This window comes from Bombina bombina, chromosome 3 (assembly GCF_027579735.1).
Source record: "Bombina bombina isolate aBomBom1 chromosome 3, aBomBom1.pri, whole genome shotgun sequence".
NCBI lineage: Eukaryota > Metazoa > Chordata > Amphibia > Anura > Bombinatoridae > Bombina > Bombina bombina.
The window spans coordinates 236,668,440-236,687,113 of NC_069501.1; the positions used below are offsets into that span (position 1 = coordinate 236,668,440).

General features: G+C 38.1%; 2 protein-coding genes across 4 annotated transcripts in view; one reads left to right on the forward strand and one right to left on the reverse strand.

The window, feature by feature from the left end:
• Positions 1–15,310, reverse strand: part of SRR (serine racemase) — a 151,340-nt gene extending 136,030 nt beyond the window's left edge. Inside the window, exon 1 of one of the 2 annotated variants that reach the window (XM_053706213.1) lies at positions 15,206–15,310. The gene's annotated coding sequence lies outside the window, so the exon portion shown is untranslated. The remainder of the gene's footprint in view (positions 1–15,205) is intronic. The other variant, XM_053706214.1, reaches the window with a different exon arrangement.
• A 77-nt stretch (positions 15,311–15,387) lies between these two features.
• SMG6 (SMG6 nonsense mediated mRNA decay factor) overlaps positions 15,388–18,674 on the forward strand; it is a 759,224-nt gene continuing 755,937 nt past the window's right edge. For both annotated transcript variants that reach the window (XM_053706210.1, XM_053706211.1), the window contains exon 1: positions 15,388–15,529. In XM_053706210.1, the coding sequence (XP_053562185.1) occupies positions 15,445–15,529 (85 nt within the window). In that variant the 5' untranslated portion in view covers positions 15,388–15,444. The remainder of the gene's footprint in view (positions 15,530–18,674) is intronic.

Consider the following 18,674-nt stretch of genomic DNA (forward strand, 5'->3'; position numbering starts at 1 on the left):
ACTTGCCTGATAAATTCATTTCTTTCATGGTGGCAAGAGTCCATGATTTGTTACCCATGGGATATACATTCCTACCTGGAGGAGGCAAAGTTTCCCAAACCTCAAAGCCTATAAATACCCCACCTACCTCACTCATATCTCAGTTTAACTTATAGCCAGGAAGTGAGGTGTAAAAAAAGGAGTAAGAAAAAGCCATAAAAAAAAAAAAAGGAACAGAAAAAAGATGTGCTTAATAGAGAGAGGACCTAGTGAACTCTCTCCACCATGAAAGAAATTAATTTATCAGGTAAGTTCTTTCATATAGGTGGCAAGAGTCCACAATTTGTTACACATGGGATAGAATACCCAAGATGTGGAAGTCCACGAGTAACAAAATAAAAAAGGGAGGGATAAAATATAAATAGCTTAATAACTAAAAAAACTCAAAGAAATTATAGGCAATAAAATCAAAGGGTGACTACTGCCTGAAGAACCTTTCTACCACAAGCTGCTTCTGAAGAGGCAAAAACAACAAAATGGTAAAATTTGGTAAAAGTATGCAAAGAAGACCAAGGAGCCCATTTATCAAGCTTCGGATGGAGCTTGGAGGGCCCAGGTTTCTGGCGAGCCAGCAGACTCGCCAGAAACACCAGTTATGAAGCAGCGGTCTAAAGATCGCTGCTCCATAACCTGTTCGCCTGCTCTGAGCAGGCGGACAGACATTGCCGCAATTCAACCCGATCGAGTACGATCGGGTTGATTGACACCCAATTAGCCGCAAATCTGTAGGTGGCGGCGTTGCACCAGCAGCTCACAAGAGTTGCTGGTGCAATGTTGAATACAGAGAGCGTATTGCTCTCCGCATTCAGCAAGGTCTGTCGGACCTGATCCGCACTGTCTGATCGGGTCCGACAGACCTTTTGTTAAATAGGGGCCCAAGTGGCTGCTTTGCAGATTTGAACAACTGAAGCCTCATTCTTGAAAGCCCAAGATGTGGGAACTGATCTTGTAGAATGAGCTGTAATTCTTTGAGGCGGAGACTGACCCGCTTCGAAATAAGCTTTGTGAATCAGAAGTTTTAACCAAGAGGCCACGGAAATAGCAGAAGCTTTCTGACTCTTTTGTGAACCAGAAAAAACAATAAACTGGAAGTCTTTCTGAAATCTTTCGTGGCATCAACATAATATTTCAAAGCTCTGACAACATCCAAAGAATGTAAAAAGTCTTTTCAGCATCATTCTTAGGATTAGGACATAAAGAAGGAACAATCAATTTCCCTGTTAATGTTGTTATAATTAACCTTTGGCAAAAATGTTAGAGTAGTCTTCAAAACTGCTTTATCTTAATGAAAAATCAGATAAGGAGACTCACAAGACAAGCAGACAAACTCTTCTAGCAGAAGAGATAGCCAAAAGAAACAACACTTTCCAAGAAAGTAGTTTAATATCTAAAGAATGCATAGGCTCAAAAGGAGGAGCCTGAAAAGTCTGCTTCCCAACCTGCAAGACTTGCATCTGTTGTAATCACAGACCAGGTAGGACGAACAAAGGAAGCCCCATGAAGAAATTGGTGGTGTAGCCACCATGTCAGAGAAAAACGAGTGTTGTGATCTAAGAATATCAGTTGTAAAGTCTGCAAAACTCAATTGAGACTCCATGGAGGAGAAAGACTTAACATGCTTTATTCTGGACAAAGCCTGAACAAAACAGTGAATATCTGCAAGATGAGCAATCTTTCGGTGAAACATTACAGAAAGTGCAGATATTTGTCCTTTCAATGTACTGGCAGATACATTTTAATCTAAACCATCTTGAAGAAACTGAAGAATTCTAGGAATTCTAAATGAATGCCAAGAAAAATTATGATTGGAACACCAGGAAATATAAGTTTTCCAAACCTTATAATATATTTTCCTGGATACAGGTTTTCTTGTTTGAATCATAGAGGCCTATTTACTAAAGGTCTTGCGGACCTGATCTGACAGTGCGGATCAGGTCTGCAAGACTCGCGGCCAATGGGCTGCCAGCAAGGGGTGTCAATCAACCCGATCATACTCGATCGGGTTGAATTCTAGCGATTCCTGTCCGCCTGCTCAGAGCAGGCAGACAGGGTTATGGAGCAGCAGTCTTTGTGACTGCTGCTTCATAACAGCTGTTTCTGGCGAGCCTGAGGACTCGCCAGAAACACGGGCCCACAAGCTCCTTATGGAGCTTGATAAATAAGCCCCATAGTATTAATTACAGAGCATGAAAAACCTCTGACTGAGAACCAGACGTTCAATCTCCACGTCATTAAGTTCAGAGATTTTATGTCTGGATGAAAGAATGGACCTTGAGACAAAAGGTCTGTTCTTAGAGGAAGATGCCATGGTGGGTAGCTGGACATCCAAACTAGATCTGCATACCAAATCCTGAGAGGCCACGCAGGGGCTATCAGAATTACAGATGATTGTTCCATTTTGATTTTTGAAATCTGGACAGCAGAACTAGTGGAGGAAATATATAAGCATATTGAAAGGACCAAGGAACTGCTAGAGCATCCGTCATTTCTGCCTGAGCATCCCGTGACCTTGCAAGGTATCTGGGAAGTTTCTAGTTCAAACAAGAGGCCATGAGATCTATTTGATGAAGACCCCAGATTTGAACAATTTGTAAGAATACATTCTGGTGAAGAGACCATTCTCCCGGGTGTAGTGACTGACGGCTGAGATAATCTGCCTCCCAGTTGTCCACACCTGGGATGTGAATAGCAGTGATGAGACAGGAATTGGTCTCTGCCCAAGAAAGTATCTGAGAGACTTCTTTCATGGCTAGGTATCTTTGAGTTCCCACTTGATGATTGACATATGCCACTGTTGTTATATTGTCTGTCTGAAAACGAAGATAAGGTTCGTTCTTTAAAAGAGGCCAAGCTTGAAAGGCTTTGTAAAGAGCATGAAGTTGTTTCCTGAACATTCCAGACTCCTTGTGCAGTCAGGGACCCCCATACTACTTCCCAACCTGCAAGACATGCATCTGTTGTAATCACAGACCAGGTAGGACGAACAAAGGAAGCCCCATGAAGATATAGGTGGTGTAACCACCATGTCAGAGAAAAACGAGTGTTGTGATCTAAGAATATCAGTTGTGATATTCGAGTATAATTCTTTTACCATTGGCGCAGCATGCAAAGTTGAAGAGGCCTCATATGAAAACGAGCAAAGGGGATTGCGTCCGATGCTGCAATCATAAGGCCTAAAACCTCCATACACATAGCCACTGAAGGGTATGACAGGGACTGAAGGTTCAGACAAGCTGAAACTAACTTTATTCATCTCTTTTCTGTTAGAGAAAGTGTCATGACACCGAGTCTATTTGGAACCCAAATAAGTGACCTTTGTCTGAGGAATCAAGAAACTCTTTAGAAAATTTATCCTTCAACCATGATTTTGAAGAAACAACAATAGTTGATTCGTTTGAGATTCTGCAAAATGAAAAGATTGAGCTAGAACCAAGATATCGTCCAAATAAGGAAACACCGCAATAACCTGTTCTCTGATTACAGATAGAAGGGCACTGAGAACGTTTGCAAATATCCTTGGTGCTGTTGCTAATGAACTGAAAAATGCTTTTCTAGAAAAGAGAATCTCAGAAACTGATCTGGGTGAATAGGGATGTGAAGACAAGGATCCTGTAAGTCTATTGTGGACATATAATGACCTTGCTGAACAAAATGCAGAATAGTTTCCATCTTGAAAGTTGGAATTCTCACAAATCTGTTTAGCGTTTTCAGATCCAATATTGGTCTGAAGGGATTCTCCTTCTTTGGTACAATGAATAGATTTGAGTAAAAACCCTTTCCTTGTTCCTGTACGGGAACTGGAACAATCACTCCCATAAGTTCTAGATTTCAGACACGTTAGAAAAGCCTGAGCTTTTATTGGATGTTTTGGAACATGAGTTAGATAAAAAGGTCTCCTTGGGGGGTTTGATTTTGAAACCAATTAGATATCCCTGCAAGATTATATTCTGAATCCAGAAGAACTGGGTTGGGGGCCGCACCTTCATGCTGTTTTCTGGACAGGATTAGGTTTCTTGAATTGTTTAGCTTTATTCCAATTAGAAGAAAGTCTCCAGGTAAAGCCGGGGCTTTAGGATGGGGGGGGGAGGCTTTTGATCTTTGTTGCGAAAAGAACGAAAACTATTTGGAGCCTTGAATTTCCCTTTAGATCTATAGTCTTGAGGAAGAAAAACTGACTTGCCTCCAGTAATGGAAGAAATAATTTAATCTAATTGTGAACCAAATAGATTCTTACCCTGAAAAGAAAGATAGTAATCTCATCTTAGAAACCATATCAGCATTCCAAGATTTAAGCCATAAAGCTCTTCTTGAAAGAACAGCTAATGACATAGTTTTAATATTGATCTTAATAATGTCAAATACTGCATCGCAAATAAAGAGATTTGCCTCTTGTAGGAAATGTAGAACATTACAACTTTCAGGGTCTAAAGAAAATTGCTGAGCAAGATTAGAGAGCCAAAAAGTAGAGGCAGCGGCTACATAAGCAATAGATATAGCTGGCCTAAGGACATAGCCAGTACGTAAATAAGATCTTCTCAAAAAAGATTCAAAGCTTTCTATCTAAAAGAACTTTGAAAGAAGTACTATCCTCTAAGGGAATAGTAGTATGTTTAGCTAGAGAAGAAATAGCCCCATCTACTTTAGGGCTAGTTTCCCATAGCTCCAAATTGGCAACAGGTAAAGGATACAACCTAGACGAACGGTTAAAAGAAGTACCACGTTTAAACCATTCCTTAGATATAATATTAGAGACGCCTTTAGGAACAGGAAAAATCTCTGGAATAACAATGTTAGACTTAAAAAAGGAATTTAACTTGTTACAAGGAATATCCTCAGAAGGTTTAGCTTCTTCAATTCCTAAAGTGACTAAAACTTATTTTAAAAGAGAAAGAATATGCTCAATTTTAAACAAAAAGAAGATTTATCTGGTTCAGTATCAGATGAGGGAGCCTCAGTATCAGAGGATACATCATCATGAGAAGATATGTTAGTATTAGACATGTGCGATTAATTTCGGATTGATTCAGAAAATTTGGATCGATTCGAATTTCCGAATTAAAATACTTCCGAATATACCAAATCAATCCGAATTAGCTGCCGAATCTACAGAATAAATCCGAATTAGCTCGGTAAATTCAGCATTCCCCCATAGGAAACAATGGGGCAGTTTCGGCTGAAAAAAAAACCTAACACCTGCAAAAAAGCAGCCCCATTGTTTCCTATGGGAAAACACTAAGTCTACACCTAACACCCTAACATGAACCCTGAGTCTAAACACCCCTAATCCAACACTTATTAACCCCTAATCTGCCGCCCCCGCTATCGCTGACACCTACATTATACTATTAACCCCTAATCTGCCGCTCCGGACACCGCCGCCACCTACATTATCCCTATGAACCCCTAATCTGTTGCCCCCAACATCGCCGACACCTACATAATATTTATTAACCCCTAATCTGCCGACCGGACATCGCCGCCACTATAATAAATGTATTAACCCCTAAACCCAAGTCTAACCCTAACCCTAACACCCCCCTAACTTAAATATAATTTAAATAAAACAAAATAAAATTTACTATAATTAAATAAATGAATCCTATTTAAAACTAAACAAATACTTACCTGTAAAATAAACCCTAATATAGCTACAATATAACTAATAGTTACAGTGTAGCTATTTTAGGATTTATATTTATTTTACAGGCAACTTTGTATTTATTTTAACTAGGTACAATAGTTATTAAATTGTTATTAACTATTTAATAACTTCCTAGTTAAATTAAATACAAATTTACCTGTAAAATAAATCCTAACCTAAGTTACAATTAAACCTAACACTACACTATCATTAAATAATGTCTTCAATCAAGCGGCAGAGAAGTCTTCTTCCATCCGGGTGATGTCTTCAATCAAGCGGCAGAGAAGTCTTCTTCCATCCGGGCGATGTCTTCAAGCAAGCGGCAGAGAAGTCTTCTTCCATCCGGCGACGTCTTCAAGCAAAGCGGAATCTTCAATCTTCTTTCTTCGCTCCTCCGCCGCGGAGCATCCATCCGGCATGACGACTGAACGAGGAATGAGGTACCTTTAAATGACGTCATCCAAGATGGCGTCCGTCGAATTCCGATTGGCTGATAGGATTCCATCAGCCAATCGGAATTGAGGTAGAAAAATCTGATTGGCTGATTGAATCAACCAATCAGATTGAAGTTTATTTTATTGTATTTTAGTTTAGATATTTGTAGTTTATTTAATGTATTGATAGTGTAGGTGTATTTGTAACTTAGGTTAGGATTTATTTTACAGGTAAACTGGTAATTATTTTAACTAGGTAGCTATTAAATAGTTATTAACTATTTAATAGCTATTTTACCTAGTTAAAATAAATACCAAGTTACCTGTAAAATAAATATAAACCCTAAAATAGCTACAATGTAATTATTAATTACATTGTAGCTATCTTAGGGTTTATTTTATAGGTAAGTATTTAGATTTAAATAGGAATATTTTAATTAATAATATTAATTAGAGTTATTTTAATAAGAATTTAGTTAGGGATGTTAGAGTTAGATAGGGTTATTATACTTTATATTAGGGTTGCACCGATACCAATACTAGTATCGGTATCGGTACCGATACCAAGTATTTGCATGAGTACTTGTACTCATACAAATGCACCGATACCTCCACTTCCTACCTATACACCATCTTGTGGCTATTTTCAAACTGCATGTTCCCATTTCATTTTAAGCTGGCGTGAAGACTAAACTAAAAATTGTTCACTTCTGTTCTGCCAATACAAATTGCTGTTATTTGTATTATTGTACGTTTGAGAACAGTCCTCCAAAAGCTGCTACTATACAGCTGGAAGCCTACCTGAGAGAGATCACTGTACCTCATTCAGACAAACCCCTGAAATACTGGGCAATTAATAAACTGAGATTTCCAGCTCTGTCTAAAATGACCCAAAAAGAACTTTCTGCCCCATGCAGTAGTGTGAAAAGTGAAACACTATTCCGCTTAGCGTCAAACGTCCTTACAGATAAAAGAAACAGGCTTATAGCTGAACATACAGAGATGATTCTGTTCCTTAATAAGAACTTGCCACTAACTTTTGAAAAAATATTCTAATTGCTAGATTGCCTGTTATACTGCTAGTTCTCATCTTGCACAATTGTGCTCAAAACATACTGTACTCTGAGGAACATCCTTAATTAGGGCTGGACTGTGAATAAAAAGCAGCCCTGGAAAAAATATGAAGACCAGCTCTATTTTCTGTTGAGTCAGTAGAATGCAATGCCCCATTTTTCTCAAAGGGGATTACTGGGATACTCCTTCCCCAATGTTTTTTTCAGAACTAAATTATATTACTTTGTATTAAATACAAATATCAGATTGATGTTATATAGGCACCCTACAACCCAATTGCATCCAGTAATCACCCCTTTAAATTGTAGCTTTACAGCCCCAACTGCTGCAGCTGTTATTTATTTTTGTTATTATTAATATATTTTATTGTAATAATGTTATTTATAAACATGTTCTGTGAACTTTGTGACAACAATCAAATAAAACTGTTTTATTATTTAAAAATGTATTTTGAGTTACAGTTCATAATTATAAGGAAGCTATCTTAAATCATTAGTCTGTATTGTGCTTGGTAAACTGTCATATGACATTAAAAAAGTATCGGTAATTGGTATCGGTGAGTATTTGAAAAAAAAGTATCAGTACTTGTACTCTGTCTTAAAAAAATGGTATCGGTGCAACCCTACTTAATATATAGGCTTACCATAATTTTTAGAGGTGAAACTGGGACCACCTGGTGCGGTGCCAGTGGGGGTGGTCAGGAGCGTGGTCAAGAGGGCGTGGCAATTACCGGTCCTTTTAAAGTAGTAGCTTTTATGTGTGTAATGTTTCGTGGATACTCAACCCTTCCTCAGTCAAACAAGTGAATCACACAGTTTAAATAGACCATAACACCACCCCCTAGTGAAAAAGACACCATTACGTTGTCATGGCAAATAAATCATTAATCTAAATCTCAGATTCTAAATAATGCCAAACATCAAGCATAATTATCACTTTCATAATTATCAATTTCACAATTTAATATCTGCAGTGTAATATGTGTTTTATGTGTCTAATTAAGGAACAGAGCCAAATACCGATAAGGCATAAATACAACATTGAATGAAAGTAAAAAAGAAACACGTACCTGCTAAAGCTGTTTAAGAGGCTACTCTATACCATAATGCAGGAAGATTATAGCCAAAATGCTATCCTGCATAAAGTAAAGCAAGATTCACACCAAAAGTCCTGCCTGTCTGCACTTCCTGGTCATACCCACATGATTCACCTACCGGCAATGTCACCAGGGGTCGGGGGTGGGTGTTAAATTCTTAGAAACATAAACCAAGTAGTACTACAAAATAAAAAAAACCCTATGCTGCTCACTCAGCCTGTATTACTAAATGTAAACTTTGAAGGACACGAATGTTGAGCTAAGCAGGGCTGTATGTAACAAAGTATCAGCATCCAACTATGCTGGAGAGCCACAGTCCAGTCATTTTGAATAATGTGTCTGGGTTTCAGGTGGGCTGAACCCGGACACATGATTTGAAACCTGGAGGTGGCAACCCTACTGGGACAGAATGAACAACTGGGTGGGACACTGGGACAGCGCCTCCAAACTGGGACAATCCCAGTAAAAGTGGGACTTCTGGTAAGCCTATTAATATATATATATATATATATATAATATAATAATGATATTAACTATATTAACCCTAATATAGTTAGGGTTAATATAGTTAATATAGCTGGCGGCGGTGTAGGGGGATTAGATTGGGGTTAATGTGTAATATAGGTGGCGGCGGTGTAGGGGGATTAAATTAGGGTTAATATTTTTAAAATAGATGGCGGCGGGGTAGGAGCTCACTTTAGGGGTTGGTAAGGTAGATGGCGGCGGGGTAGGGGCTCACTTTAGGGGGTAGGCAAGGTAGATGGCGGCGGTGTAAGGGGCATGTAATGTAGCTGGCGACGGTGTAGGGGGATCACATTAGGGGGTTATACTTTTAATGTAGGTGGCGGCGGGGTCCGGGAGCGGCGGTTTAGGGGTTAAACACTTTATTAGGGATTGCGGCGGGGGATCGCGGTTGACAGGTAGACATTGCGCATGCGTTAAGTGTTAGGTTTTATTTAGCAGATCGCAGTTGAAAGGTAGATAGACATTGCGCATGCGTTAGGTTTTATTTAGCAGGTAGTTTAGGGAGTTACGGGGCTCCAATAGACAGCGTAAGGCTTACTACGGCTGCATTTTGTGGCGAGGTGAAAATGGAGTAAGATTTCTCCATTTTCACCACGTAAGTCCTTACGCTGTATAGTGCATACCAAACTGCGCGGGTTTGGTATACCTGCCTATGGCCCAAAAAACTACGGGCGAAGGCAGAAATATACGAGCGTAACTTGTAGCTTACGCCCGTATATAGGATACCAAACCCGGCTTTTGCAGGCGACGCTGCATATCGGATCGGGTCCTGGGAGTGTAATGTCTTCTACTGGCTGTGTTAACAAAGCTTGGCCTTGAGGCCAAAACTTTTAGAATAGGTGGGGATACCACAGGCTAAATAAACTTTTTAAAATGCCAATATAAGGGTAATGGAAATACTTGTAAACAATTTAATACACTCCAGCAGGTAAAGTGGGTCATTGGGAACAAATTAAAGGGGAGAACTTTGAGTAAACTGTCCCTTTAAGGTATATACAAAGGTAGAAATATGATAATCTTAGGCAATACTCTTCTTACTTCCTTTTGGAAAAAACAGCATTCTGAGGAAAACATGGACTTCAATATACACTGAAGCACCTATAATTGAAGCACATCATACTTTAACCACCTCCAAAAGACGCAAAGTTTAAACTGAGATATGAGTGAGGTGGGTGTTGTATTTATAGGCTTTGATGTTTGGGAAACTTTGCCTCCTCCTAGTAGGAATGTATATCCCATGTGTAACAAATCGTGGAGTCTCGCCACCTATATGAAAGAAAGTATATTTCTATAACAGCTTTGGTTATGCAAAACTGAGGAATGGTAAAAAAAAAAAAAAAAAAAAAGGGATTATCTATCTTTTTAAACAATACAATTTTTGGTGTTTACCATCTCTTTTAACGACTTTCCAATTTTCTTCTATTATTATTCTTTATTTATAAAGTGCCAACAGATTCCGCAGCACTTCTATTATTAAATTTGTTTTGTTCTCTTGATATCCTTTGTTACTAGGGATACCTAGGTAGACTCAGGAGCTGCTGATTGGTAGCTGCACACATAAGACTCATGTTGTGACTCACCCAATGCGATCAGCTAGCTCCCAGTAATGCATTGCCCTTTTCTTCAACAAAAGGATACCAAGAGAATTAAGCAAATGAGATAATAGAAGTACATTGGAAAGTTGTTTAACCCCTTAACGGCCAGCATCGTACCCTGTACGACGCTGGCCGTTATGCCCTTAAGGACCAGTGACGTACCCTGTACCTTGCTGCAGTCCTGGGCTTCTCTCTGCCGCAATCTCGCTCAAAAGAGAGAGATTGCGCTATTTCTGCATGCCCCAGAATGCAGAAATAGATATGCAGAGTTGTTGATGCAGAGAGGGCCACTCCGGGATCCAAGAGAAGCTGATCGTTGGTGGGTGGGAGCAGCTACAGGGAGGCGGGTGGGCGGCCCATCACTGGACTAGTTCCGGGAAGGGGGCGGGAGCGCGCACGCGAGAGGAGGGGGGCGCGTGCATGCGACCGATCACCAGTCTGGCAGTCCCAAATACTGCCTAAGGGAGCGGGAGTGGGTAAATAATTGATTGAAAATCGTTCTGGGAGGGGGGGTAGGATATTGAGCGGGCAGCTACACTACGGAAACATGGGGTAAAAAAATAAAAAATAATAAGCAATTTTGTTAAGAATCCAGTACCTAAGATGGCCACAAAAAGGAAGAGGGGGGGTTAGGAGAGCTGTTTGGGGGGGGGGGATCATAGAGGTTGGGGGGTTAGGGTGAACCTACACTGCAGAAACTATATAAAAAAATAAATAAAAAAAAAGCTTTTATTTTAGTACTGGCAGACTTTCTGCCAATTATGGGATGGGGAAGGGAAGAGAGCTGATTGAGAGGGGGTGGGATGTGTCAGGTGGGAGGCTGATCTCTACACTAAAGTTAAAATTAACTCTACAAGCTACCTAATTAACCCCTAAACTGCTGGGCATAATACAAGTGTGGTGCATAGCAGCATTTAGCGGCTTTCTAATTACCAGAAAGCAATGTCAAAGCCATATATGTCTGCTATTTCTGAAGAAAGGGGATCCCAGAGAAGCATTTACAACCATTTGTGCCATGATTGCACTAACTGTTTATAAATAATTTCAGTGAGAAACCTAAAATTCTGAAAAAATGAACGATTTGTTTTATTTGATCGCATTTGGCGGTAAAATGGTGGCATGAAATATACCAAAATGGGCCTAGATCAATACTTTGGGTTGTCTACTACACTACAGCTAAAATTAACCCTACAAGCTTCCTAATTAACCCCTTCACTGCTGGACATAATACACGTGTGGTGAGCAGCGTCATTTAGCAGCCTTCTAATTACCAAAAAGCAATGCCAAATCCATATATTTCTGCTATTTCTGAACAAAGGGGATCCCAGAGAAGCATTTACAACCATGTGTGCCATAATTGCACAAGCTGTTTGTAAATAATTTCAGTGAGAAACCTAAAGTTTGTGAAAAAGTGAACAATTTTTTTTTTTATTTGATTGCATTTGAAGGTAAAATGGTGGCATGAAATATACCAAAATGGGCTTAGATCAATACTTTGGGTTGTCTACTAAAAAAAAAAAATATACATGTAAAGGGTTATTTAAGGATTCCTGACAGATATCAGTGTTCCAATGTAACTATAGCTATTTTTTGTTTAAATGGTTTGAAAATAGAAAAGTTCTACTTGTATTTATTGCCCTATAACTTGGCAAAAAAAGCCAAGAACAAGTAAATATTGAGTATTTCTAAACAAAGGACAAAATTTAGAAACTATTTAGCATGGTTGTTTTTTGGTGGTTGTAGATGTGTAACAGATTTTGGGGTCAAAGTTAGAAAAAATGTTTATTTCCCCCATTTTTATAGTAAATTAGAAGATATGATGAAAATAATGGTATCTTTAAAAAGTCCATTTAATGAGAAGAAAAACAGTGTACAATATGTGTGGGTACAGTAAATGAGTAAGAGGAAAATTACAGCTAAACACAAACACCACAGAAATGTAAAAATAGCCCTGGTCCAGGAAAGAAATTGAAAAATAGCCTTGTCCTTAAGGGGTAAATTTGTATTCTCTAAAAAATTAAAAACGGGTTTCATGTCCCTTTAAATTCTGACTTGCTTGTGGATCCCGCAGGATTCAAAACACTGTCAAGGTTGATTGAGCAATTTAGTAGTTACATTAACATTTGTTTGTCAAACCTTTATATAGCTTGCAGACTTTTTACAATGCAATGCTTACAGGAATATAGTACTTATTTTCTGGTAAAATCGGAGTTTAGCGTTCTAAATTATTTTCTCGGCCATGTAGCATTATATTACTTTGAAAATTGGTATGGGGATTCATATGAGGGCTACCAACAATACTGCACTGTTTGTGTCTCCAGTAACAAAAAGGGGAGCCATATTTTGGGGTATAAAGTCCCCGTTTTCCCCATAGACTTTCCCCAGCCAGCCAGCTCTGCTCACCTACATGGATACATTGTATCAAACCCTCAGCCTACAGCTTTTTATTTTATTTCTGCAGGTTTTTATACATTTGTAACAGTTTACTGTACACAGGCACTTAAAGCAGCCTTGTAATTTTATAAGGTGGCGCAAATAAATGCTGTTCTGACTCTTAGTGATAAATAGTAGTATACAGGGCCGCCATCAGGGGGTGACAGGGGTGACTCCTGTCAGGGGCCCAATGAGGCAAGAACTAAAAAAAAAAAAAAAATTTTTTTTTTTTTTTTAAATTTGGGCAACCACCAGTGCAGTGGGTACTACAGCAGAGTGCTAATTGAGCATGGGAAATGTTATTTCAAGAAGTAAAGTATTAGCATTTGAGAGGATTTCTTAGTGTGCACTAAACCACTATGCGCAGTGTGAGACAGACTTGGCACTTACAGTGTGTGTCAGTGGTAGTAGTTTTTTTTGGGGCTAGGGGTCCATAAAAACTATTTTTTTAGAAGCAGTGTATTTATGATTATTTGACAATGCTGTAGAAATTCTATATTTAAAACCATGCAGAAATGTTTCCTCTTCAATACACAAATGGTAGATGCCCTTTTGGCAGATATGTATATATATATATATATATATATATATATATATATATATATATATATGTGTATATATATATATATATATATATATATATATATATATATATATATATATATATATATATATATATATATAAAATGCTAAACACCGGTTTTACGGCTATTTTAAAGCCTAAAATTCAGTAATATTCTTAATAATGTGAAGTTTGATGGAGTCTTATACTTTATAACACAATGGCAATAAACAATTAGACATTTGATTAGATCTTCCTGTACATTGTTACACTTATCTAAGCAAAATATGTTCAATCCTAGATGGCACAGAAATGTCCGTTTTCCTATGTGTCTGGATTCAGGCAAACAGGGGTTAACAGGGGTTAATTGCTTCCCATATGTTGAGTCTCTTTTCCTTAGAAAAAGCACACAGGTGGTTAAACTGCTATTTTCAATGTATCACTATTGTTATAATAATTCACCTTGCTGTTTGCACTATTTGTGCAATAATGTTTCTTTACTAAGCATCTTCTATAATGTACAATTTAGACACTAAGTTTCCAGTTGGTTACATACGGTTTGTAGCTGCTTGTATGGGCTCCTTCCGTTGAACAGTGCACTGTTGTTGATCTTTGCCTATGTCGTTCAGATGGCCGGTTAAGTGCTGTGTCTCTCAGCCCCCTGTTTATCCGCTTGTGCTGGTGGATCCCAGTCTTCGATGGTGGTCAGTTCCCCAATAGCGGGACTGCTCTCAGATGTGGTGAGCGTTTTACTCCACACCGCCCGTATAACGGGACTGCTTTCAGATGTTTTTAGCCTCTTGTTCCACACCGCCCGTATAGCGGGATTGCTCTCGGATATCGTGAGCCTCTTGCTCCACACTGCCCGTGTCTTGCCAAGCTGTTTCAACTTAGACTTGGTCTTTAATGCTGTATGTGTGGTGCAAGTTGTTCTATTAAAGGCTGTGAGTGTGCAGGTGCCCCTGTCCCTTTAAGACAGACTATCCCTTTAAGGCTGCGTGCGTTGCATGCGGATGCAAACCGTTATTGCTCCCTTTAAGACTATATGTGGTGTGAGTTTACCCACTAACATTTGTGTGTGCTTGCCCCTTTAAGACTGTGTGAGCAGGTGCCAAGCTGCCCTTTAAGGTTTCACTGTGTGAACATTAGTGTGATCTGTCCCTTTAAGACTGTGTGGTGCTAGTTGACCCTTTAAAGGCTGTGTTGTGTGATCATTATTTTCTCAGCAGGTTGAACTTTTAGTACTGACAGGGCTGCTTTAATTAAGTGCCTGTGTACAGTAAACAGTTACAAATATATAAAAAAAAACTGTAGGCTGAGTGTTTGATACAATGTATCCATGTAGGTGAGCAGAGCTGGCTGGCTGGGGAAATACCAATTTTCGAAGTAAAATAATGCGATATGGCCGAGAAAATAATTTAGAACGCTAACCATTTTCTTTCAGCCCGCAAACGATTCCAGAAGTTAAAAGTAGATGTGCAAGTAAATTCCCTGTAATGTCCCTTTAAGACATAACAATTAGAGGACTTTAGACTAAGTGTAGAGGTTTCATCTTCATTTCCCACCCTGCTGCAACAGGTGTAAAACATAATGCTTAGAAGTTAGTACGGATTACTCTACAATGGTACAAGGAAACTTGCCACTGTGTCCCTTGCGTTCCATAAGTTTGGAATATTCACCCTGTATGTACCCTGAACGTGCTTATTTATTACACCTCAGATGATCCCTTACGGTTTATAAGAAAAGCTAAACAATAGTGTAGATCTCATATTGCACTTCAACACTGCATTTAGCAATTATACTTACTTTCCGGGGAACTGCAACCTGCTGTCACCAGCAATTTGAATCACAACAGTACAGTAGGCTTAGCGCTCCAGTTATTTAGCCTCTTGCGCCTGTCAAGTGCGAGTCGTTTTTTTTTCTTCCGTACAGCAAGATGGAGGCGCCCTGGTGCCTACTGTGCTAGTTTTCTCGAAATGATCCGATCGAGGTTCCGTAGTCGTGCGCTTCACTTACTGTTTTGATATCTGGCGGTTGCTGGTAAGATGGCGGCGACGTTGGAAAGGGTTAGGATTTCCGCCTCTGAACTCCGGGATCTGCTTGCTGCTGGGGAGAGTAACAGGAGCCAAGGTGAGAAAGTTCATAACGAGGAAGTACTCGTGGGCTGCATAAATATAGTTTAACACGAGTGTGTAGCTTCGTGAACAAGTGAAGGCAGATAAACACACCTCCTGACAGCTAACTTCTCTCACAACAATAATTGTCACTCATGCTGGCCTCAGCTGTGTATATTTTTGTATACATATATACCACAGCTGATCGTATATATTTATACAAAATGATCAGTCTCGTTAGCTTATACAATACTCAACAAGTTGTGTCAAAGGCAGAAAACATATAGGTTTCCTTGTTGTATCTAGTTTAGAAATGTATGCTTAGTTCTTTGGAAATATGTCTGCGTTGCATGTGAGCTAATCTAATTTTTGTAGTCTATGTATTTATGGTAAGGATTTGATGTTTCCAGCAGTGTTCTAAGTGCTATTAAATATAATTGTTGCATAGGTTTCTTTTGATTTCACTGGTACCCATAGGATGCGTGTGCAATTATTATAGGTAGTTAGGTATTTGTTATCACTTTAGCAATGGTATCTTTTTGCAGTGACATTTTTGCAATATTTCTTAACTGTATTTGAAATGTATTTTGTATGTAGCAATTATGTCACTTTAACACATTTCACAACTAAATGTTTCACCCTCTATTTTGAAGTCATTTTAGACTTTTGCTCTATTTATTTAGATAAAAAAATGAATTATTTTATCAATAATTTAATCTTTTTTTTTTTTTTCCCTGAGACATAGGATAACTACATAAATGGTATGTTTCTGTCAACAGACTACTTTTATGTAGCATAATTAAACAAAAATAGAAATAAGTCACATATCTATATAACTTGTGTAAACCTCCAGCATGGAAGCTATTATCTCATAAACATTTCAAATATTTTACAGTTCAGAATTTACCATTAGTTAAAACCCTGACACCATGCCTAGGCTTTACAATAAAATGATTACTTTAATATTAGAAGATAGTAGTTATTTTGCAACTACAGACCATTTTTTTTTTTTGCAGGGAATGAGTAGGGTTAAAATATATAACAAATATACTTTTTAACTAAATTGATTCCTTATAGATGTATCTTCTAATTTTGACAATGTATCTGTGCTCTTGCTTTGTCTAAAATCACTTAGTACAGTAACAATATTGAACTAAAACGTCAAAGATAAAATCCTTGCACACAAACAAAATGCATAGAAATCCTATAAAGAGTTTCTCAAGATATTTAGATATCTACAATAAGGATCTATGAGCCTGTCCCCTGATATAATCCACACAACTAAACGAGGCTAGTGGTTGTTGCCAGGTAATGATTATAGCTGTCAAATGAACACCATAGAAATAAAGGGGATGGAATCATTTAGATGAGGAGTCGCCAACCTTTTGGACCTCAGGCAGGGACCACTAAACTCACAATTTTGAATCCCTTGGACCGCTAACATTATTTTTTTTTTAGAAAGGTACAAACCTCTATAATGTATATGTACAGTGTGTATATATATATATATATATATATATATATATATATATATATATATATATATATATTACACATACACACAGACACACAGACACACACACACATATTAGGGATGCACCAACATTTCAGACGCAGAAACGTTTCGGCCGAAAATGGCATTTTTGGCTATTTCGTTTTTTTTGCCTGTTATTTTCGGTAAAATTATTGTGTAGCATATTTCAAATTTGATGCTAGCCTAGAGCTGCTGTTTGAGTTCATTTCTTGACTTACTGTTTCTCATATAATAATAGTTTTCTAGGACTATACTTTATTTGGATAATTGATAAAAAAAAAAATACTGTTAAATCTGATTCTGTTACACAGAACTAATTACAGAAAAATACAGTAGGGATGCACTGAAATTTGTTCGCAGAAACATTTTGACTGAAAATGGCATTATCGCTTTTTTTTGTTCTTGGTAAAATTGTGTAGCATCTTATTGTTTTTAAGATATTTTTGTCCAGTTTTAGTGTGTTGCTTTCAATAAAAGTGTGGTTATTTTATTTTATTGGCTTGCAGGGTTTCAATTCAGATTAATTCATAAAATAGTCTAATTATGCAAAAAAAATATTTTAAAATAATTTGGGGGAAAAAAAAAAAGACTTTCGGATTCTGTTTTCGGCTAAGTGCATCCTGGATTTTCGGATTCGGTCCAGAATTTCCATTTCGGTGCATCACACACATATAATATATGTGTAAAGAATGGGGATGCACTCGCCAGGATTTCCAAAGTTACCTTTAATGTACATTGAAGGTAACTTTGGAAATCCTGACGAGTGCATCCCCATTCTTTACTAATATATATATACATAACTAGTATAACCATAGACAAGTTTACATTATGTGTATGTGTGTATATATATATATATATATAAGTTAGGAAATATTCAAAACTACTTATGATCATGGGCAGACATTGGAGTCATAAATTAAGTTTATGGGGCATATTTACTATGGTGCGGACCAACATGATACGATATAGCGGATCATGTCCGCTGCACATCGATAAATGCAGACAGCATACGCTGTCAGCATTTATCATTGCACCAGCAGTTTTTGTGAACTGCTGGTGCAATGCCGCCTCCTGCAGATTTGCGGCTAATCGGCCGCTAGCAGGGGGTGTCAATCAACCCGACCGTATTCGATCGGGTTGATTTCTGTCCGTCGTCTCAGAGCAGACGAACAGGTTATGGAGCAGCGGGGCTTGATAAATATGGCCCTATATCAGAATGCTCTCAATATGGATGTGAGCTAAGCACAACTGATGTTACTGGCAATTACTATAATACTGGTGGGATATGGCTGATCTGCTGGATGGCAATTACTGGAATTCAGGTGGAATAAATTTATTAGAATGAAAAATAATTAATATTTAATAAAAAAAAAAAGAAGATGGATGGGAGGATGACAAACAGTGATGTAAGTCCATCTGAAGGAATTAGGAAAACTACTACAAAGAGACAGGTAAAGGGAAGAAAATAAATGAAATATTAGAGAATTTTTTTTTTTTTTTTAAAGATTTTCTTTTTTTATATACTTTAATTCCACTTTTTCAAGCCAAGACTATACAAACTTTTGCTGGCTTTATAATGGAAGCATCTTCCTCTGAGCAACATGCCAGGCGGGAGGAGTTAAAAATA